Raw genomic sequence first — 25,482 nt, 5'->3', positions numbered from 1 at the left:
AAAGAAAAAGCACAAAGAAACCCAAAAGAAAGAAATTTTGTTTTTTGTCCCATAACTTTTGTCCACGGGGATATAGGTATAGACATTGCTTCACAGAAAAAAAAACTTACATATTTTTTCTTTAAAATGATGTTTGGTAGAGGTCATTAGGATTTACAGTTTTCGAAATATGATTTTTCAAATTTCGCCAGTCACAGCAATTTTGGGCAATTTTTCTTGTTACTTCGCAAATATTGTTTTGTAACTTTTTTCTACGTAACTTTAGGCATATGCAATGGTACATGTAAGAGGAATAAAAATCAATTACCTTTCAAATGTTCTACTGTATAATGTTGTACGACTTCTTTTTAAAGAAATTATCTTTTTCAGGGTTTTATACTTTTAACGATTTTTTATAGTTTTTATATTTTTTACGATTATTTTTTAAATTTCCCATTATAACTTTTTTTTTCTACATTTAGGTATATACTATATAATAAAAAATAAAGCCTATTCTGTTTACTTTAAAATGGTGTGTTATAAAAAATTTTAGGATTATTTTTGAATAAGATATACTTTTTCAAATTGTAATAAGTACTTGCAACGATTTTTGATTTCAGGATTTTTTTTTAAATTTCTCATTATAACGTTTTTATGTGATTGTGTGTTATGATTGAATCTTATTTTTTATAGGTAATACTTTGGATCCACTTGACTCGGCCGGGCAAACTTCAAAATATGGATTAATTCCAATATTTACTCTCCAAGCTCCTGCACCACAAGCTTTGCTTGAAAAAATAGCATGTAACTGTACCAAAGGATGTACAAAAAACTGCGGTTGTAGGAGGATAGGAATTAGTTGTTCAATATTCTGCAAAGAATTCATGTGCATGGGTACTAATTGTGGAAACTCTAAGATAACTGAGGTGTCAGAGGAAGATATTGAAGCTAATGCTAGGAATGCGAAGAGATGGACTTTGATTTTGAAAATTTTTTAAATGTCAACGTCTAAATAATTTTAACTAAAGTTATGTTTTTTAAGACTAATGTTTATGTAATTTTTGTAAAAGAAATAATTTTAAATAATACAGATAAAAAAATATCAAAGAATCACTCGGTTTCCATTATTTAAATATAGATGATACACCATTTTAAAGAACAGAAAGTAAGCCCTCTTTATTGAGCAATATAATATATTTATGTATATAGTATATAGTATATTCATGTACGAGAAGATGTACTAAAATCAAAAATCGTTGCAGGTACATACTTATTACATTTTGAAAAATAATATATTTTCAAAAATATTATTCAAAAAATAATCCTAGAATTTTTTGTAATACACCACTTTAAAGTAAACGAAATAAGCTTTATTTATTATATAATATAATATATACCTAAATGTAGAAGAAAAAAAGTTATAATGAAAAATTTCAAAAATATTCGCAAAAAATGTAAAAAATAATATTTTTTTATATTAGGTATTATATATTATATAATATATAATATAATATATTATATATACTATATATAATATAATATTATATAACATATAATATATTATATAATAATATTATTTTATTTTTATATTATATTATAAAAAATCGTTAAAAGTATAAAACATAGAAAAACCATAATCTCTTTAAAAAAGGTCGTACTACAACGTTATACAGTAGACCATTTTAAAGGTAATTGATTTCTATTCCTAGTACGTGTACCATTGCATATACCTAAAGTTACGTAGAAAAAGGTTACAGAACAATATTTGCGAAATAACAAGGAAAATTACCCAAAATTGCTGTGAGTGAAGAACTTTGAAAACCCATATTTCGAAAACTATAAATCCTAATTACCTCTACTAAACAATATTTTAAAGAAGAAAGATGTAGGTTTTTTTTCTGTAAAGCAATGTCTATACCTATATCCTCGTGGACAAAAGTTATGAGACAAAAATCAAAATTTCTTTCTTTTGGGTTTCTTTGTGCTTTTTCTTTTGAATATATTTTTGTAAAAAAAGGTATTATTGACTTTAAAAAGCGATGTTTAGATAGGAAATTTAACCAGGGACAGTTTTTATGTAGATATCTTTGTACCAAAAGTTCATAGAACTCACCCTAATGTAACCTGTGCCCAGGGACTAATTCATCCATTTCTCAAAAACGCACCCCTTTAAATGGTAGCACTCCGCGGTTTTTTCATATATAGATGTCCATTGACCATATGAAATAATAAATCCCCGTTAACGTTGTAGTTCCTTTTAGCTATCTTATTTTGAATATAATCAATAGCCTATATATGATCTCCGTTAATCTGTATTATAATGTTGTTATTGAACGATAGATTTAATTCTCTTTCTCGAGGTTTGATTCCCTGATTGATCCCAAAAGGCTTCCAAGAATCTTTGTTTTTAGAGTTGTTTCTAGTATGTTATTAATCCCTATTTGTTAGAAGAACTATTTCTGTTAGGTCATTACTAAAGATCTGATTGACGATTTACATATTTTGATTTTGGTTTTTATACTAATGATCCCATCTTTTAGTAATTGGTGGTGTGTATTTCCAAAACGTTCTATTGCATGTGTTTGTTCTTTCGTTGTTCTTTTTTTGCGCTGTTGATTACTAGGTATCTCTATCTGTTTACTATTTGGAATGAGCTTTATTCAACTTTTATAAAATCTCAATTCTTGGGACTAGACTAAAATATCTTCTTTCTTCATTTATCTTTAGTTCTTTAGTACTAATAAAAAGGCGAGGGCAGCGTTCATAAAATTTACGTACATAATTCGCGTACATAATTCTTGGGACTATACTAAAATCCACAATCAAGATGCACTAGAAATAAACAAACCAAGGCAGGTTGAATGTTACAAGGAGCACTCCCAAATCATAATTTACAATGTATATACATCGTAAATCCCAAACCATGATTTACAAAGTTTATACATTGTAAATCATGATTCGGGAGTGCTCATTGTAACATTCAACGTGTCTTGGTTTGTTTATTTCTAGTGCATCTTTTTATTTCTTTTAAGATATTTGTCTTACTTTCAAAATTTACCTCTAGAATATATTTTACCTTGTGCTTCGTTTCTGTATTATTCCAAATATGGGATATTTATCTTTTCTTCCCATGACTTTAGTTGTGTAGTAGTTAAATTTTTTATCTTACTTCTACGAATTCGATAACCTAATCTACAAATAATTCTTAAGGTTGTTTTTTCTTATCTGAGTGCAACAAATGATATAATATATAATATCGGTTTACAACGTTCTTCGACGTCTTCCGATTTCCAATCTCCATCTCGTTCTGTCATTCCATAGATCGTCCTCGAGTTCTCTGTCCCTGATTTCTCTATCAACTCCTTCTCTCCAACTTCTTCTAGGTCTTCCTGGTCTGCGCCTTCCTCTTGGTTGCCATTCGAGGATTTGTCTTGGTATTCTATTCTCCGGCATTCTCCTTACGTGTCCGTACCAGCTGAGTTGTTTCGTTCTGATGTCGTCATCAATAGTATGTGTAACCCTCATGATTTCTCGGACTCTCTCGTTTGTTATTCTGTCGCGTCTAGATATTCCCGCTGAACGGCGCCAGAAGTCCATTTCTGTTGCTCTAAGCATTTTCTCTGTTCTGTCTTTTAGGGGCCAAACTTCGCATCCATATGTTGTGATGCTTTTTATTATAGTGTTATATATTCTTTTTTTATTCTCCTTAGAAATATTTTTATCCTACAGTACGCTGTTTAGTAAGGATATGCCTTTCCTCCCCTGTATATTTCGTTCCTTAATAGCTGCATCTAATTTTCCGTCTTGAGTGATCTTTACTCCCAGGTATTTGTAGTCTTCACATAATTTTATTTCTTGATTTTCCTCTACTCGGAGGCTATGTTGGTCTCCTCCGATACTCATGTATTCAGTTTTTTCCATATTCACTTCTAGGCCCCACTCTGTAAACTCTTCTAATAGTTTTCGCATCATGTAACTAAGATCTTCAGAGTCCTGTGCGATGATCTCTTGGTCATCCGCAAAGCACAGCGTGTACAAAGTTGAGTCCGTTAGTGGTATGCCCATATTCGTACATTTTTTCTTCCATTTGTTGAGTGCTGCTTCGAGGTATATTTTGAATAGTGTTGGTGAGATACAGCATCCTTGCCTTAGTCCTTTAGTTACTGTGAATCCAGGTATTATGAGATTTCCCGTTTTAATTCTTGTTGTTTGTTGGTAGTACAACGTTTTTACGGCTTCAACCAATTCTATATTTACATTTGTTTTCTCCAGTGCCTCCCATAATTTAACCAGCGGGACACTATCATACGCTTTTCTATAAATAATATGATGCAAGATATCATCATTTACTACTGTTCTCTGCTATGGATAGTTTCTCAATAACTCTGAATGACATTTATAGTTGTATATTGTATAATGTAGACTTGTTTTTATAGGATACCCGTTGATCTTTTATGTTCATAAAAGAATAATCAATTTTTTATAACATATAGTAATTCTCCTTTCGGAACCCTGATAGTTTCGTTACCTGAAGATATGCCATATATTCTATTTACACTATTTGACAGTCAAATGAAATCAGAAACTTTCATAAGTCAGAATTATCGTCTTCCCTGTTTACATCACCGTGTCTTTCTTGAATGAATCGTATCTTGTAGTTTTAGCTGGCTGGCTTTTTCCGGAGAAGGGAACAAAAACTTGGTGTCCAAAAAAGATATATTTAGTTCAAACGCGGAAGACGATTACTTGATGATATTTGCATATCTATACAACAATAAAGTTCATTATTTCAAAATATTCAAATTATTTTCAATGCTGAAATTATTATGAAATCAATATTAGAAAACATTGGAAAGCCCAAAACTGAAGCGCCTTCCAATGTTCAATAACAAACGCTTTTAAAACGTTACCTGAACCAGCTAATTATATTCATATAAAGAAACCACTAACTTAACAAAATTCTTTTAATATCACACAGTGAAAAACAGAATATTATTGCTATGCAAATTTTTTTCTGCAAAAAGGATATGACTTAAAATTTTTTCACTTATAGCTCACTATATTACAGCTTTTCTAAAATTTCTACAACTTAATAATAAATTTACATTTTTATAACATTGGAAAAAAAGACAACGCTTTCTGTTACACAATGATGCATATTCGAGAAGGTGATATAATGTTATCTTCTGAAACAGAAAATAGAAATTAGTATGTGCTGTTGATGCGTACAAAGTACAAACGATATTTTAAAAGTAGGTACATAATATTTTTTTAAAATGAATAACCATTTTCATTTCGTTGCAAAACGAAACCCAAAGCCGTATTATACTTTAGTTCATTCAGAGAGACCACAAGCATCCCTACCGGTTTCGAAACTTATTAGTCTCTCGTCAGGGAGTTCATATGCAGCGTTCTCTGACTGAACCAAAATAATCCCTGGCCTCCAGTCTCGGATTGCAACGAACGAAATGGCAGACCAGGGAGACTTTTTTAATATTTTTTTATTTGCAGGTAACAGATGAAACTAATATTAAGAATTAGATTCGCATTTTATTAAAATCCAAGGTATACAAGAGTAGTGGCCAATCCCGCTCACAAGTTGGTCAACAGCAAAAAAGACCAGCCATGATGGCAGAAGAGCTAGTCACAAAATGGTAAATTTTTGAGATGATCAGAAATGTAAAAAAAACACTGAACCAACAAACACTGAACACATGAAACACTGCACACATGAAACTAGGGGACACCTGAAGATAGACTACCGGAACTCAGGCGGCATAAAAACAAATGCAAACGTGCTTAAGACCTAATAAACAGATAGAAAATAGAAGTCATAGCATAACAAGCAACTAAACGAACTCATACCATCAACAACAAGTTTCCAGAATACGATATCTACAGGAACGTTCACAGAACAAATTCAGGAAGACCTGCTAGCTATCCTAGTGGGAAAATGAATAAATCATATATTACAACAGACGCCAGCACTAAACATTATGGAAGTAAAAACAATAAAAATCCAGATGAGACAAGATTAAATAAGGATCACTTCAGTATATTTAAGACCAACAGATCCCTTAATTAAACCACTATAACCTGAATGCATTCCTGAACATAGGAGAACCTTATAATAGGAGATCAAAACGCCAGATTCTTTAACTGGAACAAGATAGCTACAAATAGAAATAGAAGAATATGAAATAATTATTTATTGAACAACGAAGACACAATTGCAATTGGGCCCATCGAAAGAAGCCACTTTCCAAGAAATGCTCTACCAACCCATTTGGATATAATAGGGGCTAAAAACCTCGGACTACAGAGATGCGAAACTTAAACGAAGGATCAGAGACAACAACCCCATTCTCTCAGAAATGGGCACATAAGAAGAAGGTAACAGAATTACAAGGAAACGAAAGAAAAAAGTAGTTAAACTAAAAGAGACTAGTGAACTTATGTATTGGAAACGTTCCTTTAATCGACAATCCACACCAAATAGAGAAAAAAATCCTAGAGCTCGAAAACATCATAAAAAATCACTAAGCAATAGCACTACTAAAGAAGAATATGCAATTCACATGGGAAAATTTAAAACATTAATCAGGAAATAAAAGAAATATTAAGGGTAAATAATAGAACCAAAAAGAGAGCCAGAAGAACAAGAAATCAGGAGGACAAAAATAGGGCAAACCGACTGAATCGACAAGTCACAAATGCCAAAGTCAAAAGCGGGACAATTATGTAAATGAAATGGGGATAGGGTGCCCAAGAGAGAAGTACGGAGGCTCCAAAGAACTTTAAGAAACGATAGAAAACCCATTCGCTCACTATAGAAAACGGAATCGTCTACTCTGTGGAAGAGAAAGCCAACGTGATGAGAAGGCTCTTGAAAGAGATAGAGAGAGTAGGTACACTGAATTATCACCAAGACGAAGACAAACTTGATTGAAGTTGAAGAAACAGAACTAGAAACGCCCGAAAACAAGAAGAAACAATAAATCCCAGATCACCCAAAGAAATAAGTGAACTGATCACAAAAAGTTCAACAAGGAAAGCACCTAGTCCAGATGAAATCACTAACAGGGCACTGAAATATCTTCCTTCGAAAGTAATTGTATATTTAACAAACAAAAAATACAATAATAAGGTATAGGCTCTTTCCAAACTCATGGAAGGAAGCACATGTAATCTTGATACCGAAGCCAGAAAAGAACCATACATTTACACAAAATTACAGACTGATTAGCTTACTTCCAGCAGTCAGCAAGATAATAAAGCGAGTCATCCAAAACATACTCCAATCAGGAGCAGACAGGCTAGGATTAATTCCAGAAGCACAATTTTGATTCAGAGCTCAACACTCCATCGAACTCAAAGTATTCAGACTTACAAAGTATATAACAGTTGGATTTAACGACAAGTAATATACAGGAGCAGCCTTCCTGGATGTAAATAAAGCTTTGGACGTTATGTAGAATGAAGGACTGATATAAAAAAGAGAGAATATCGAAGTTTTTACAAATTTTGTTCACAAAACGTTTGTTTCATGAACGCATCAAACCACACCTTTTATCACATTAGGCCTTTTACTTGTATTGAGAGCCATTTAGGCACTGACTCTTGTTTTACCAATATTTTCAGGACCAGAAAGGACAAAGTCGAAACGAGAAAATTTAACAAACTACACTGGAACCATATTATCAACTTTATCGCACTAGGTTTATGCAGTTGGTTAAAAAGAAATAATATGCAACTTATGAACACTAATCAACCAAAGCTTGTGATATCACTTCGACGCAGGAGTCCGAATGAGAATTTAGGCAAGCAAAAGAAATCTCCTATGAGTAAAAAGCTGAACATGCCAGAGACAACAGGTGTCTCATCAGAAGTAAAACGAAGGAGGTGAAGAGAAAAACGTAATTGACAACAGTGTTAAATAGAGTAAAGGCTTATGTGCAGAAATGGATAGGATAAGGCACGATATATTGATAGATAAACCTGACATAAAGATTTTACCTGACATAAAGATTATTGAAATGTGAATTTATCGACAAATCCTTAAAGTTCCATGAATAGCACGAATAACAAAAAATGAAGAAATCCTGATAAGAATTGGTACATAACGACAACTGCTATTCACAATTAAACAGAGAAAAACGGCATACGTAATTAGAAACGAAAGATACCAACTTCTGCAAACCTTAATTGAAGGAAAGATCGAAGGAAGAAGAAGAGTGGACAGGAAGAAAATGCCATGGCTCCGTACATGGAACATCCATTGGTGGATTTCATAAGAAGAAGCAGTTTTAACTTGACAATTGCTTTGTATACCTTGTAAAAAAGCGAACTGGGAAAAATATACTGCTGGAAACACAAGTGAAAAACATAGTCCCGATCCCCAAAAACTATGATGCGTTCATCAAACTTGTAAAACGAACCTCATGTAAACATATACCCAGAGGATGTCAACAACATTACATATCTGGTCTGAATGACGAAGCAAAAGACATTATGACAAAGTACATCGAAGAATATAGTAAAGACCCATTCAGCGAAGTTACGGCAGAGATAGGGGAGAGACTGCAGCAAATACTAAGCGCCTCCAGACAAGAACGGTGGAAAGAGACATTAAGTAAAATGGATATGACGCACAGTAGTAAGCAGGCTTGGAATATGATCAAAAAACTTAATGGTGATCCCACAGAGATGAAAGAGTCATGTGCAATAACGCCAAATCAGATAGCCCACCAACTGCTTCTGAATGGCAAAGCAAACCATCGTTGCAAAACGCCAAAGATCATAAGAACTCAAGACCAGGAAAAACTCTCTTACGAAACCCATTTACCATCAAAGAGCTCTAAAATTGTATTGACTATATGAAAAATGGAAAATAGCCTGGGGTGGACGAAATCCTAACAGAGCAGATAAAACACTTTGGGGAAAAAGCGAGACAATGGGTGCTCGATCTATTTAACATCTCTGTCGCTCTACCTACCAGATTCCAAAACTGTGGCGTAAATCAAAAGTAGTAGCCCTTCTGAAACCTGGGACAGACCCCGAACTACCGGGTAGCTACCGTCCGTTATCTCTGCTATGACATTTGTATAAATTGTATGAACGCCTCATTTTGAACCGCATCCAGGTAAAATTAGATGCAACACTAATCCCACAACAAGCAGGCTTCAGACCAGGTAAATCATGCACAGGCCAAGTGCTGAACCTATCAGAGTACATAGAGGACGGATTTGAACACAAAGAGATAGTGGGAGTAGCCTTGATAGACCTCACAGCGGCCTAGGATACGATAAACCACAGAACCTTGCTAAGATCTATAACACTGTGCTTGACTATGACCTGGTAAATATCATTAGATCATTATTGTATAATAGACGCTTCTACGTTGTGTTAAATGTAGAGAAGAGCAGATGGAGAACCCAAAAAAATGGCCTACCTCAAGGAAGCGTTCTGGCGCCGTCCCTATTTAACATCTACACCAACGACCAACCAATGCCCCCTCAGACTGAGAGTTTTGTTTACGGTGACGACCTTGGTATCGCCGTTAAGGGGAAAACAATCACACAAGTGGAGTCGACAATAGAAGAGGCTTTAAACATGATGTCAACTTGCTAAAAACAAAACTCATTAAAACTGCATTCCATCTCAACAACCATCTGGCGCATGTAAAACTAAATGTTTCTTGGTTGTCAGGGACAACGCTTGGAACATACTGATAGGCCCAAATATCTTAAAGTGATACTAGACGGGTCACTAACGTATAAATTCCACTGTCAGAGCACAAGACAAAAGGTTTCTACGAGAAACAACCTTCTCCGGAAACTTGTAGGGAGCAAGTGGGGTGAAAACCCCCAGGTCTTATAGTCAACAGCTGAGGCCTTATGTTTCTCAACAGGGGAATATGCTTGTCCCGTTTGGGGTAGATCTAGACACGCCCAACAAGTCACCACGGCGTTGAATGAAACATGTAGAATAATGACCGGTTGCATGAAGCCTACCCCTCTTCCCCTACTGTACCGGGCAGCTGGATTCGCATCACCAGACGACCGTAGATGCGCCTCACAATATGTGGAGAAGTTCAGGCAAACTTTCGATGAAAGGCACCAATTATACGGGTTTGACGAACCGCCAGGAACCAGCCGACTTAAATCAAGGAAAAGGTTTATAAGAAATGTCAGCGTCGAACCACCCGAACTGTTCCCCCTACGTCCAGAACGACCTAATGGAATGAACCTGGACTGGAGAACCTGGCGGGCACTCAACCGCATACGCACAGGTGTTGCCCCTGTAAAACAGAACCTCATTAAATGGGACATCAAGACAGCTAACGACGCACTTTGTGAATGTGGGGAAATACAGAACGCGGAGCACCTGAGAGTATGCAGACTTTGCCCATCACAGTGCAACCTCGATGATTTATGGCTCGCAAATACAAAGGGTGTAGTCGTGGCCCGATATTGGGCAGAAAAACTGTAGTCGGATCCAGACACGAAAAAGTAAGTAAGTGTATACCTAGTGTGTTTACCATTTGTTTTTTATACAAATATTTAGATAATGTTTAGTTAAGAGAATGTTCAATCAGAATTTTGTTCATCCTAGTGGATAAAACAATGTTTAATTATAGCACGTTCATTCCTAAGTTAAGCTCAATTGCCAGTTTCAGACACGTGATCGGTGTGTATGTAGTGTCATCGCAGCTCATCAGGGCCGCGCCGTCCACGTGTGCAATGTGTGCGGCGCACACAGGCGCCAGCATTTAAGGGGCGCCACTAGAGTTGGTAGAACAATTTTACGCAGGTCAAAACAACACTTACCCATTTACCGACCTTACCACCCCGTAGGTATATCTCAACTTCAAAGGTAGGTAGCCCTTTGAAGTTTGCCTACATTAGGTACGTATTGATTTACACAATCTGCATAAACAAGAAAAATCCTGTAAAGACACGCAGCCACCGGTCTAGCAGAATTTATGCTTTAAAGCCATTGTACAAAAATTTGATAAACAATATGATGCTTTATGTGATATATTATATTCGGAAAAATTTGATCTTGATTCAAAATATCAAGCTAGATGTTTAGGAGATAAAATATCAACATTTACATTTATATGCTCAGTCCACATTTATGGTATGAAGTTCTGATGAAAGATAAAAGTTTACAATCAAAAACAATGAATATGCTAAATGCGTTACAAGAGTTAAGGGCGTAGGCAAAATTTCGCGCCAATGTGTTTTAAATTCATTAATTTTTCAAATCCTGAGAAAACTAATCGGTATTTTTGAAAAATTTAAACCCAGAATGAAAGATTGCATTATTACCGAGGGCCGAAAGTCCCTAAAAACTTCTATAATGTTTTTAAGTAAGTTACATAGGTGAAAAAAAAAAGAAAGAAAATTTAGTGTGTTTTAGTTTTATATATCTCATTCAAATGAAACTATTCGCTTATTCTAAGGGACTTTCGGCCTTCGGCAATAATTGTAATATTTCATTCTTTGTTTAAATTTTTTTAAAATACTTATTAGTTTTCTCAGGATTCGAAAAAAATTAATTCATTTAAATTAAAACAAATTGAAGCGAAATTTTACGTGTACGCCCTTAAAACAATTCTTGCTCTAGTATCGGATATATAGCAACTTTAATGATGTTATCACTACAGCAAATGAAACAGCAGAGAAACTGGATGTGGAGCCCAGTTTTCAACCAGCCACACAGTTACGGCGTCGGAATAAAAGCAGGCAGTTCGATTACGAACATAAAGACGAACAGATTTTGGATCCTAAAATGTCATACGAAGTTCATTTATTTTATTGTGTTCTCGACCAAGCATTAATTTCAGTAAATGAGAGATTTTCCATATTGGAGAATCATGTTGATTCTTTCAAATTTTTATATAATTTGAACGACAGTACATAAAACTCACAATTAAAACTTTTGTGTAGAAATTTGTAAAAAAATGAGATTTAATGAGCATCTACATATAGAGAGAGACGATTTGTTTGAAGAAATTATACAGCTTCAGCCTTTGTTAAAAGAATTAAATAATGATGTTTGTAAAATTTTAAAATTTATATTTTTAAACGAATTTAGGTACCTACTGCAGTTTACCCAAATTTAACAATAGCTCTTCGCATTCTGCTCATTCTGCCCATATCTGATGCCACTACTGAACGATCTTTTTCTAAACTTAAACTTACAAAAAAATATTTAAGATTGACAGAACGGTTGAAATTGATCTACCATCCTTGTAGAGTGGTCAGTATTTAATCAAATTGATATTCACCATATATTATAAAAAGATTTTTCGAACGGAAGACGCGAAAAGTTAATTTTTTATAAAATAGCTAAGTATTTCATGTTTACCTACCTATATCTTAAGTTTTTTATGTTGTTACGCCAAAGATTTATTTTAATTTAATTATTTTAACTTACTTTATTTTCCTGTTGCATGTATAAGAATTTTTAGTTATTTTTTTTGGTTACAATAAATAATTTTTCATTTTAGGCGCCATTAAATGTTTTGCACACAGGCGCTACCACGTGCTGGCGCGGCACTGCAGCTCATCCTGCATTACAAATTAATTTCTAACGAACGACATTCTGAGGCGATATGACATACCTACCTACCGATCAGGCGTCTGAGCTTATATTGGAAATGAATGTACTATACTATAAAAACATTATTCATATGGTTTCGCTCTAACGGATAAACCCAATTTTAAACAGTGTAAAAGTTATGGATATTAAAACAAAATTACTTACCAAAAATTTACACCAATCCAAGGTATCCTCCAATGGTACACGTGATAATTATTGCCAAGATTGTAAGACAGATTAAAATCATAATTTTCTTCTGCAAATGATGAAAAACACACAACCAAATATTAGTTTTGTCCATCCATTAAATACACTACCAAATATGCCCTTTGTCACCAGAACTACAATTATTTTGCTACAAGGTGCTTGTGTTAGTGTGTGTGTATAATGTGTAGCTCTGATGCACTGGATTAGTGTAAGTGTGTGTTTGTGTGCTGTGTTGTGTTGTGCTTGGTTATATATTATGTGGTGTTGATACTATAAACTATAACCTAAAAAACAAAATACAATTCACATATTTGCTAGAAATGTACCTATGTTTCTCCGCAACTACGACTGTGTTCATAGTTTACTTAATGGTAAAAGTTATAACTTAGTTATATATAGTTCTAGACTAGGTAGTTGACAACATATTACTTTTTAAATAAGAATTAAATTTTGACCGAATTTTCTTTTTTTTATGTAATTATGTTTATTTACAATCTACATCATTAAATTAAAAGAGTATTAAGTAAATTTGTCCCAAACAATAAAACTACAGCAAAGGGTACTTTTTAGTAGCCCAGACAATCTTTATGATTATTTGATCTGCTTCTATTTCTCAGAGGTGCTTTACAGTAGCCCAGAATTTTCTAATAAAATAATTACGATAAGCAGACAAAAATTTAAACAATTCACTTAAACGTAAGTGCCAGAAAAGATAAAAATAGAAACTTTAATTAGGTATATTAAAAATAATAACAAACTTAGAGCAATTAAAGCGTAGGGAAATACAAAGAAATAAAATATCAAATACATAATCAACTATTCTAAATGGTAAATAAGCCACAATTTAACTAAAAAAATGATTTTATTAACGTTTCGACGTCCAAATCGGATGTCGTTGTCAAAATACAAAATACTAATAAATTAAACAAAAATGTTGTTGCTTAGTAAAAAATTCTTCTAATAATTTATTTAATCTGACTCATTTATATCGAAAATTCAGACATATACCTATTACACATTTTAAAGTGGAAGATTTTAAAATGATATTGCCAATATTTATGAGTTGCGTTCCTGGGACGACTGTACTGAAAGATAGTTCATTCGATTACATGAAATATCAACCCTAACTCAAGAATATCCGTCACAAAAAAATTCATAGCATAGGTATATTCGGATATTTTTGAGTTGGGGTTGATTTCATGTAATCGAATGAATTATCCTTCAGTAAAGTCGTCTCAGTAACGCAACTCATAAATATTGGCCATATCATTTTAAAGTCTTCTACTTAATGTATAATATATGTCTGAATTGCCGATATAAAGGAGTCAGATTAAATAAATTGTTAGAAAAATTTTTTACTAAGCGACAACATTTTTGTTTAATTTATTAGTATTTTGTATTTTGACAACGACATCCGATTTGGACGTCAAAACGTTAATAAAATCATTTTTTTTAGGTAAATTGTGGCTTATTTCCCATTTACAAAATAGTTGAATACAAAAATGCCACAAGGAAATAGCTTCAGAACAAAATTAGCAAATACATAATATGAATGGACAGGAACGACTCAGAAACAAACTAGGGAAAGTCGAGGGTCAACTAGAGCTGTGGCACCACTGATGATGATGGGGAGAGCCCATGCCTTTCAAGTATTCTTCTTCTTTTTACATAGACATGACTCTATCTGTTGTCGTTCTATCAATTTGGTGACCTTCTCATTGATCGTCTTCCTATTGTGAAACCGCCTCTCGCCGTCTTTACTACTCTATTTATTGTCATTCAGCTTACATAATCATTCCATTCTACTCTTTTCTTTCTTACCCTCTCCTTGAAGTTCTCCATTTTGCGTCTCCGTCGTATATCTGTACTTCTAGCTCTGTCCCATAGTCTCTTACCGTCGATTTTTCTAATGATTTTCATCTCTGCTATTTCTAGCATTCTTTTAGTACTGTGTGCGCAGGTCGTGTTTCTGACACGTATGTTATTATTGGTCTGATGACTGTTTTGTAAATTTTGACATTCATTTCTTTTACGCAGACGACGCATTATTCAATACTCTGCTACGCAGACGACGCAATATTGATAGCCCAAGATGAAGATAGTCTGCAAAGATTAGTCCACAGATTTAACATAAGAGCAAAAGAATTCAATATGACAATTTCATCTCAGAAAACCAAAACAATAGTAATCAGTAAAGAACCAATCAGATGCAAAATAGAAATTGATGGTATCAGTATTGAACAAGTAATGGAAGTAAAATACCTTGGAATTACGTACATTGTCAAGTTACGGAGACCTAGACAAAGAAGTGAGAAATCAAGTACAAAAAGCAAATAGATTGGCAGGATGCCTTAATAACACTATATGGCGAAACCGACATTAACACTGAGATGAAGTCAAGAATTTATAAAGCCAGTGTAAGACCAATAATGACATATGCATATGCATCAGAAACAAGACCCGATACAGCCACAACACAAAGACTACTGGAAACGGCAGAGATGAGAGTACTGAGAAGAATTACATGAAATACACTGAGAGATCGAAAGAGGAGCGAAGATATTAGAAGACAATTTAACGTACAGTATATAAACGAATGAACACTAAATAAAAAAAAAGAATGGAACAACCACATAACCAGAATGGGGGAGACACGTGTGGTCAAAATAGCACGAAATAAATCACCAATCAGTAGAAGAAGTATCGGCCGACCGCGGAATGGCATGTTAAATTTTCTGCTGGTTATGTTAAATAGGTGCGACATACGTTGTAAATCATGTTCACTGCCATAAATTGGGAGCACTTTTCAAAAGTTACCTCGATCAATAGTTATATTGACAAAACTAATTTTTATAATTGTTGCTAATATTTATAAGTTTTACCATTAAGCACCCGATAGATAAAGGTCAAATACAACTTAAAATTTTAGAGTAGTTTTGTTAAAAAAAAACACATTGTTTATTATCTCCATACTAAATACTAAAGACATTTAAATATTTAAATTTTAGATCATAGAAAAACAGTAACTGATTGACTTCTCTTATGTGCTGATGTCTTCCGAATGTTGATTTACCAAAGTTGAATTAAAAGTCCTATCCGTCCGTATGCTGTGCATTAATATAGCCTATCATAGGCAGGGTCTGTGATAACGAGTCTGCAAGGGAGGCACTGCAGGCGGACACCCCTGTTTGCGGAGCGCCAAAATTGAGTTTTTTTCTGCTGGTATACAAAATACTAATTTAAGGGCACCTATGCTAGTTTTTCAGGAGGGCACCTTATACCCTAGTATAGGACTGATGAGGACTGATCATAGACTGCCTATGTATATGTACTAGAGAATACCTTCATTTTATATTCTTACTCACAATTCTGATAGACCACAGATTCTAAAACCACTGTATAACTATTTAAAGTTATAGGAACTAGATATTTCGTTTTAGAGTCTTAAATTTGTAAAATAAAAATGAATTTTTGTTCACAACTCAGCCATTTAGCCAATAGAGATAGATTGTGTAGACCTTTGTTAATCCGAAGATTTAATATTGCTACTTTTATTGATATATTAATTTAAAAATGCTTAATTTGTGGCTTAGGCCACTGTTGCTGTGGGCGCTTCATATTATCATATAACGCACCATGCACCGCATATATTCCTGGAACACCTGGAATTCGTATTAGGTACATACAATACTAAAAATTTACTTCATGTTTTAAATAAGAACAAATCTTACCTATAATTAACAAATTTTATATTGGTAATTATTTACGAGAAAGTAATTAGGTAGTCTATATAATATAGACGATGAAGGTAATTAGAAAAAAATTCTTCTAGTACTAGTTCTAGACTTTAAATAATTATATCTACAAAAGCATACTACTATCAGTATTTAAAAAATTCATTAGAAATCCGACACGAAAATATAAAATTAAAATAACTTTGTGTTTTATGTTGTGTAATGTGTATATACCTTGATAAAAATTATCAATAATTTTAATTTAAAAATGTCTGGAGTACGTACTATCGCCATCTATTCGCCAATAAACTAAAGTTCGTGGATGTTTGCAAAGATGGCAGCACTAGCCTACACCGCTTTTGAACGCGGCTCCCAACTTGCTAGCGTACTTTAGTATTTTTCAAAAACTGATCCTTCTGATAGTTCAGATGAGAGATGATGAATGGGTTTTTCAGAAACAAAATTTCTGAAGTCTGTAACTCCACTTGTTACGATTTGGCAGACGATACCTACCTGATCTCATCTACTAATAAGGATCATCTATTAAAATCAAATTTAAATTTACAAACATGTTATAATACAAAATGCAAGCCCAAATTTTGTAATGGAAATGAATTTTAATTTAGTCATTTAAATAAATGACAAGGAAGGACGACAACGACAAGATCAAGAACAAAATAATTCAGTTTCAGTTCAGCAATATCAATTTATCTTTATCATCATCATGTTATAGACTATTGGCCTCCTATACTGTGCTATTGGTAAGAATAGGAGGGGGGAGACCAAGAAGCGGAGTAATTTCATGCTATGTTATAGCTGCTGCCTCCGAACAGAACATAAATTAGGAAAGGAAAAAAGGGCTTCATAATTAGAGTAAACAGTAAACACACCTTTTAATCAACAAAATATGAAATTGAATGAAGGTATTAATATAAGATTTTAATGCAAATATAGGTAAAGAGAGGGAATACACGCAAATAATTGGAAACCCGAGTTTATATGAAGTGTCGACCAACAACGGAACCAGCCTTAATACACCTATTAGCCCTAGCCGCCTTATAGTGTAGGAAACAAAGGTTGAACCTTGCAAAATGGACACAAGTCCGGTTTTATTTTTTTGCTGGTATATCAAGGGGTGCTTATTATAAAACTAACTTTTTCTGAAAAAATTTCGCCCCGGAACCTCCCTTTTCACCCCTTTAAAGGGGGTAATTTGTGGTTTTTGCGGAACGTAGCCCTTCCTGTAACTTTTACAAAAAATTTCTTCTATAGAAATATGAAGAGGACTATATTTTCTACGATTTATTTCCGACACCATCTCTCTATCATCCACCGTTTAGCGGGGGTGGCGCCCTAAAATTGACAAGTTTTTAAAAAAGATGTTTTTAAAAAAAATATGTTTTCCCTAACTCTAACGGAAATTAAGAAGAAATCCTGCGACAATTATTCACAAATAATTGACTGATTTTTTGGTATAGGTTTCACTTAAGGGTAATTGCCCTTTTTTTAATTACAGGGTGTTACATTTTAAAAAACCTCTTTTTATACCATCTGAACCGTTTATGCTAGAGTAAAAAGACTTTCAGCGATTACCCATGTACTGGTGCTATTTACAAATTTGTATAATGCACCCCCATTTTTTCCCCGGAATCACCCCAAAAAAAATAAGAATTAATAAATAAATTGATTTTCTTGGAATCCTTCACACACAATGCCCTTTATTAATATGCTTCATATATCATTTTGTGCAAGTTATTATTACCCATGCATGGACACCCAAAGCAATTTCCTAGTGCAACCCCTGTAGCAAAAAAAATAAATAAAATGGGGGGTTGAAAATTTTTTTTTGTTTTTTGCTTTTTGATCCATATGGGCATATGCTTCATCAATAGTGCTTTTCAAAAATATATATGGTTATTGCAACATCTCTGCGAAAACCACCCCTATCCTTGAAAATATACTGCAGAAACTACCCCTATCCCTTGGCGAGCATGTTTTTACGATTTTCTCATTGTCTATGTATTCTTTTTAAACAAAACTTATACAAGGTTAAAGACCACTATTTACTCTAAAAATTATGTCCTATTCATTTTTTCGTATAAGCAACCGTTACGGCACAGTGGCGCCGTAAACCTCATATATGGTTTGGCGGGCTCCAGTTTTTGTTTTTTTTTTCGTCATCTGTTCGTTTTATTGATAAAGTACTTATGCAAAATAAAACAACACAGTGTAACCTACAAATTTTGACTTATGCACATTTTACATTCTTTGCTCCCCAAAGCCACAGTGGTGGCCCAAAATAAATTTTTGCATATTTTCGCCACCTACATGCATTTTATTGCATTAATGCTACCTTAACAGCACAATATTTACCCTTAGGTGGTCGCTACGCAGTGACAGATCCAGGGAGGGGTGATGGGGGTGATCACCTCCCCCCCCTCTCAAACCAAGTGATATTATATTCAAAGATTATAAAAATATTCATTTATTTTTATAGAAATTTAACCAATTGGCACCCCCCTCTTAACGATGCTGGATCCGCCACTGTCGCTAAAGCATAAAAGGTCATTCTTATAAAAATAATATTAATATAATATAAGTATTTCTATAAAAATAAATGAATATTTTTATAATCTTCAAATATAATATCATTTGGTTTGAGAGGGGTGGGGGTGATCGCCCCCATCACCCCTCCCTGGATCCGCCACTGCTTAGCGACCACTTAGGGGTGAATATTGTGCTATTAAGTTAGCATTAACGCAATAAAATGCGTGTAGGTGGCGAAAATATGAAGAAATTTATTTTGGGCCACCACTGTAGCTTTGGGGAGCAAAGAATGTAAAATGTGCATAGGTCATAATTTGTAGGTTACACTGTGTTGTTTTATTTTACATAAGTACTTTATCAATAAAACAAACAGATGACGAAAAAATGAACAAAAACTGGAGCCCGTCAAAGCATATATGAGGTTTACGGCGCCACTGTGCCGTAACGGTTGCTTAAACGAAAAAAATGAATAGGACCTAATTTTTAGAGTAAATAGTGGTCTTTAACCTTGTATAAGTTTTGTTTAAAAAAAATGAATAGGTAATGAGAAAATCGTAAAAACATGCTGGATAAGGTATAGGGGTAGTTTCTGCAGTATATTTTCAAGGATAAGGGTGGTTTGCGCAGGGATGTTGCAATAACCATATATATTTTTAAAAAGCACTATTGATGAAGCATATGCCCATATGGATCAAAAAGCAAAAAACAAAAAAAAATTTTCAACCCCCCATTTTATTTATTGTTTTTGGCTACAGGAGTTGCACTAGGAAATCGCTTTTAGTGTCCATGCATGGGTAATAATAACTTTCACAAAATGATATATTAAGCATATTAACGAAGGGCATTGTGTGTGAAGGATTCCAAGAAAATCACTTCATTTATTAAATTCTTCTTTTTTTTGGGTGGTTCAGGGGAAAAAATGGGGGTGCATTATACAAATTTGTAAATAACACCAGTACATGGGTAATCGCTGAAAGTCTTTTTACTCTAGCATAAACGGTTCAGATGGTATAAAAAGGGGTTTTTTAAAATGTAACACCCTGTAATTAAAAAAAGAGCAATTACCCTTAAGTGAAACCTATACCAAAAAATCAATCATCTATTTGTGAATAATTTCCGCAGAATTTCTTTTTAATTTCCGTTACAGTTAGGGAAAAATATATTTTTTTTTAAAAACATCTTTTTTAAAAACTTGTCAACTTTGGGGCGCCACCCTTGCTAAACGCTGGATGATAGAGAGATGTTGTCGGAAATAAATCGTAGAAAATATAGTCCTCTTCATATTTCTATAAAAGAAATTTTTTGTAAAAGGTACAGGAAGGGCTACGTTCTGCAAAAACCATAAATTACCCCCTTTAAAGGGGTGAAAAGGGGGGTTCCGGGGCGAAATTTTTTCAGAAAAAGTTAGTCTTATAATAAGCACCCCTTGATATGCCAGAAAAAAAATAAAACCGGACTTGTGTCCATTTTGCAAGGTTCAACCTCTGTTTCCTACACTATTAATTAACATGGTAGTTACCAGCACATACTTTATACACAATGATACACAAAAGGGAACATGGAATAGCCCTGGTGGCAATACACTAAATAAAATCGACCATATAAAACTTGCGATAGCTAAAGAAATTTGAGGAAAGTCTGGATGGTAACCTATGTAGATGACTATTTCGGTGATATACACAACTATTGTTAACAACTGTTTGAGGCAGTTTCAAAGTCAACAGCAAGGTCAACAATGTTCTTTCCAAAGTATTTAGACCAAAATTTGGTGTAAGGCTGTATTGTATCACTAGTATTAAATTTCAACATTTCTATTCCACTGGGTGAGTATACCTCCGTATTTCAGGCAGAGATTTTTGCAATCTTGCAGTGTGCAAGAGAAAACAACCCGAGGGCCTTCGAACTGCAGCGGGTTAACATATGCACAGATAGCCAAGCAGCCATTGGGACTCTTAAAGCCCTAAGGTGAACTCTATACTGGTGTGGGAATGTCGACAAGAACTTGACAGACTGGCACAACATAACAGTGTTATACTGGTATGGGTTTCAGGTCATCGTGGCATATACGGCAATGAAAGAGCTGATGCATTTGCCAGGAGAACATCAGCTACAAAATACCTGGGTCCAGAGCCGACCGTGGGAGTGACAAAGAGCACTGTCCGCGAACGAAAAAAGCCTGGATCCGAAGCCAGCACAACTCACACTCGGAGAATATACCCGGTCAAACACATGGCAAGATGTATATCGGACGGACATGTGCTAGTAGGGCTGAATTTCTGCTGAAAACAAGCAGGAATCAGCTCAGAGTCATAACAGGTTTCCTCACTGGACATGCGCCAGTTAAGGGTCACCTGCATACAATGGAGCTGTTTCATGGAGACTTGAGCTGCAGACTCTGTAACAGAGAACCTGAAACAGTCAATCATATCTTGCATGACTGTGAGGCATTGGATCGGAGGCGGCAAACACTTTTTGGAGACATCGAAGTGACTCCAAATATATATGGCACCCACCCACTAGACTTGTACAAGCTGGTACAGGGTTCCAGAATTCTGGAATGGGTTTTATAAACAAATGGAAGATGTGCAATAAACCAAGTGGCTGCAGTACGACGGTTCACAACAGACGGCTTCCAGGAAAAAAAATCACTAGTATTAAATATGTGGATTGTATGTATATGACGGGAAAAGTCTTGAAAGTAAAGAGACTCGTAATAAGGACAGAAGGCAAAAGAATCGCGAACCTTAGATATGCGGACAATATTCTATTAGCCTGCTCAAAAATGGAGCTGGTACAAATAATGAACAAGCTTGAGACGATCAGCAAGAAATATTATCTTATGCCCAGAAATACTCAAATTATAACAGACCGCAATCCATCCAACATATTATGTTAAGAAATATTATCTTATGCCCAAAAATACTCAAATTATAACAGACCGCAATCCATCCAACATATTATGAGGAGTTGGTACATAGAGAAAATAATATGTTGGATGGATTGCGGTCTGTTATAATTTGAGTATTTTTGGGCATAAGATAATATTTCTTGGGCATATAGATAATATTTCTTGCTGACCGTCTCAAGCTTGTTCATTATTTTTACTAGCTCCATTTTTGAGCAGGCTAATAGAATATTGCTGATTTGAAAGTGGTCGAGAGGTTTACGTATCTAAGATCAATCATTACAAACAAAGAAGGATGTAACGAAGAAATGAAAGACAAATTGGCAATAATACGTAAAGCAATTATAAAACTAACTCGTATATGGAGACTTTTAATAAACTATTAAACACATTAATATTTTCTATTGTCACATATGCATCTCCAACATGGATGTTAAAGGTATCTAACCGAAGAACAATAAATGCCATTGAGATGTGAGCTTACAGAAAAAATTGGCGAATAACGTACACAAAGCATCGCACCAACATTTCAATTATAAAGCAACTAAAGATCCGAGGGGTTTTGGCCATTTAAGCCATTAAAACGCCAAACTTGATTTTGGTTTTGATGTGGAAATGGGAATCCTTTTGATTTAGACATGGATTCACCGGGGATGGGAGGCTGGGAAAATCCATAAGCTCGCGTTGACAGGTGTGCTATTCCTGAAGTCTATATATTATCCTGCTTGCATGACGCCGAACATACTACTCTATATTCACAATCAAAATGCAGTAGAAATAAACAAACCAGGACACGTTAAATGTTACAAGGAGCACTCCTCAATCATAATTTATAATGTATAAACTTTGTAAATCCTAATTTGGGATTAACAATGTACATACATTGTAAATTATGATTTGCGAGTGCTTCTAGTAACATTTAACGTGTCTTGGTTTGTTTATTACTACTGCATCTTGATTGCGAACTTACGAGTAGTAAGAAGGTAAATCTGAACGAGTATGGTGTCAACACAAATAGAGAAAAGCTCAGTAATTTCGTAATTTGAGATTTGCAGATGACACCGTACTTACAGCCGTTCGTATGGATGCTGGAAAAGTTATATCACGCTTCTTTGGAAGTGGAACTAAATCGTAATATTCAGATTGCATCGTATGAGAACTTATTATAAAATTTGGTTGGGCAGAGATAACAAGACATGTGAGCTCGCAGGTCACATGTAATTAGCCTGGGCAGCTTTTGGTAAATTTAACTATGTATTTAAATGGAACCTACCCACATGCCTTAAAAGGAAAATCTTTCACCCGTGTTACCTGTAGTTATTCATGGAGCGTAAACATTAACACGCATTAACACTAACAAAAAAAGTAGTGAACAAGATTCGCGTGACTTAAAGGGCTATGGAGCTTTAGATGTTGGTTGTCTCTCTATCGAGGCAGATACCCAAACGAAGAAATTTACCGATTTCTCCCCCCTCTCCCCCCAAACCCGACGCTCAAAATGGTGTGACTTTTTTCTGAACATTATGTGGACCATATAGAACAATTTGGTGTTGGAGGAGAACTTTCACTTTGGATGTCTGGGTTATGCCATCTTTTGGATCAATTATATCATACTAAAAGGGAAATAATTGTTTTCGTCGGCATCTATTTATGAACCAAATCTTTTACCAATATACCAATACTTATCAAAGAGTTATTATTTTCACTGGAAATGTATTAGGACTCACATTAATCATAGGTACCAGCGATATAATTAGCCTGGGCAGCGTTTAGTAAATTTAACTATGCATTTAAATCGAACCTAGCCATATACCTCGAAAGGAAAATCTTTCACCCGTCTTACGTAAAGTCATTCTTGGAGCCTTAACATTAACACTAACAAAAAAAGTAGTGAACAAGACTCGCGTGACTCAAAGGGCTATGGAGCGTTAGATGTTGGTTGTCTCTCTAACGAGACCGATACCCAAACGAAGAATTGCGTTGTAGACAAAAACAACAGACGCTATCAAAAAAATTGCGTCGCTAAAATAGAAATGGGAGGGCCAAATTATCAGAAAGCCGATGGATAAAACGTATTGTCGTGTGGAGGCCAAGACAAAAGAAGCTCTGCGGATCAGATCAGAGGACTGTTAGCAGTAATTGGAAACAGGCCGCACAAGACAAGAGTGATAGATGGAAACAGCTGAGAGGCACCTAAACAGCGTAGGCGTATAGGTTGATGATGATGATGATAAATGTTCAGAGGAACAAAGGACTGTAAACAAAAAAATCAGTCCTACCTCAGGTGAATTATTGCCAATGTCTACATGAAGCTTCCCTGGTAGTCCAAAATAGAGAAGGATGGAAAACCCCCATCCGAACGATCAAGACCTAATGTCATGTTACCCTTCCGAAAATCAACAGATCAAAGATTATTGTCCGGTTCCATGGTAGAGAAGGAATCTTCTCTACAGTGGGGTAAAGTTTTAGCGGGTTTTATGCCTCTCCATGTAATCAAAGTGTCCACTGCCTATTCAGACATAATACAGGGTGTCCCTGAAAATAGTGCGTTCCTTCAAGGTATGTATGCATCATTTAGAGCAAAAATCTGATAAAATTTTTTTGTAAAGTCAACAGTTTTCAAAAAAATTATTTATTAATTTTAATGCATTTGACCGACAACGCTGAGTTCCTTCTTCTGTCTTTTCCGGGACACCCTGTACATGTAAGCGCAAGCTAGATTGATGATACCGTGTCTGATTTATTACTATACAATTCCGGTTTACATTAATTACTTTGGATCTTACAAAAAACTCAAAAATTCTAATATGGTTTCGGTAGACATATCGAATTGCTGTTAAGGAACGGGTAACGACATTATACTTACTTGGCTAAAATATTTATATGGGAATCATTATCTGTATAAAAATAATTTTACTGTAACTCAACTATCATGAATCATCGACCATTAGGCATAATATGTATTGATAAAATACTGATAACAGTGATAGAAAAACAGCATAATATTTGTGTTTATTAAATATCTAATAAATAAGGATTGTATAGTGATAGTGTTTTAACTTACATGAAAAACTTTTTATTACAATCAAACTACGTCTTGGAGAAGTATCTATCGGTAGAACATGTTACAAAAGTTTGAGTAAGTACTACATTTCTCCATTCAATCTTCTGGGAAGTTCGAATGGTTCAATAAGATGATTACCTACTAATAATTCCAACCCATAAATTCATACTTTTGGCATTACGAAAGTTAAACACAAACACACAATTTCTCGTAAAACCAGCTCTATCTGCACACAACACTTTACACAGAAATTCGGGTTATATGAAGATTTTGTTTTGAAAATATCTACAAATCCTTCAACGAGGTAAATCGCCTTGGTGTACCTAAATCTTGCACTAATTATACACTATAGGTACGTAATTAACATGATACTTGCGATCGAAATCATGACAATACCACAATACGATGTATTCTCGGGTTACAGGTAATCATGATAT

General features: G+C 34.6%; 1 protein-coding gene across 1 annotated transcript in view; it reads right to left on the bottom strand.

Annotated features, from left to right (window-relative positions):
- Positions 1-4,888: 4,888 nt before the first annotated feature.
- LOC114332176 (syntaxin-1A) overlaps positions 4,889-25,482 on the bottom strand; it is an 850,840-nt gene continuing 830,246 nt past the window's right edge. The window contains exons 9-10 of the mRNA XM_050647243.1: positions 12,754-12,844; positions 4,889-5,165 (exon numbers count right to left, since the gene is read on the bottom strand). Of these exons, the coding sequence (XP_050503200.1) occupies positions 12,761-12,844 (84 nt within the window). The 3' untranslated portion in view covers positions 4,889-5,165; positions 12,754-12,760. The remainder of the gene's footprint in view (positions 5,166-12,753; positions 12,845-25,482) is intronic.

This window comes from Diabrotica virgifera, chromosome 3, assembly GCF_917563875.1.
Source record: "Diabrotica virgifera virgifera chromosome 3, PGI_DIABVI_V3a".
Classification (NCBI taxonomy): domain Eukaryota; kingdom Metazoa; phylum Arthropoda; class Insecta; order Coleoptera; family Chrysomelidae; genus Diabrotica; species Diabrotica virgifera.
Note: the sequence above shows the minus strand (reverse complement) of the source record. Positions and strands in the feature narration are given on the sequence as shown.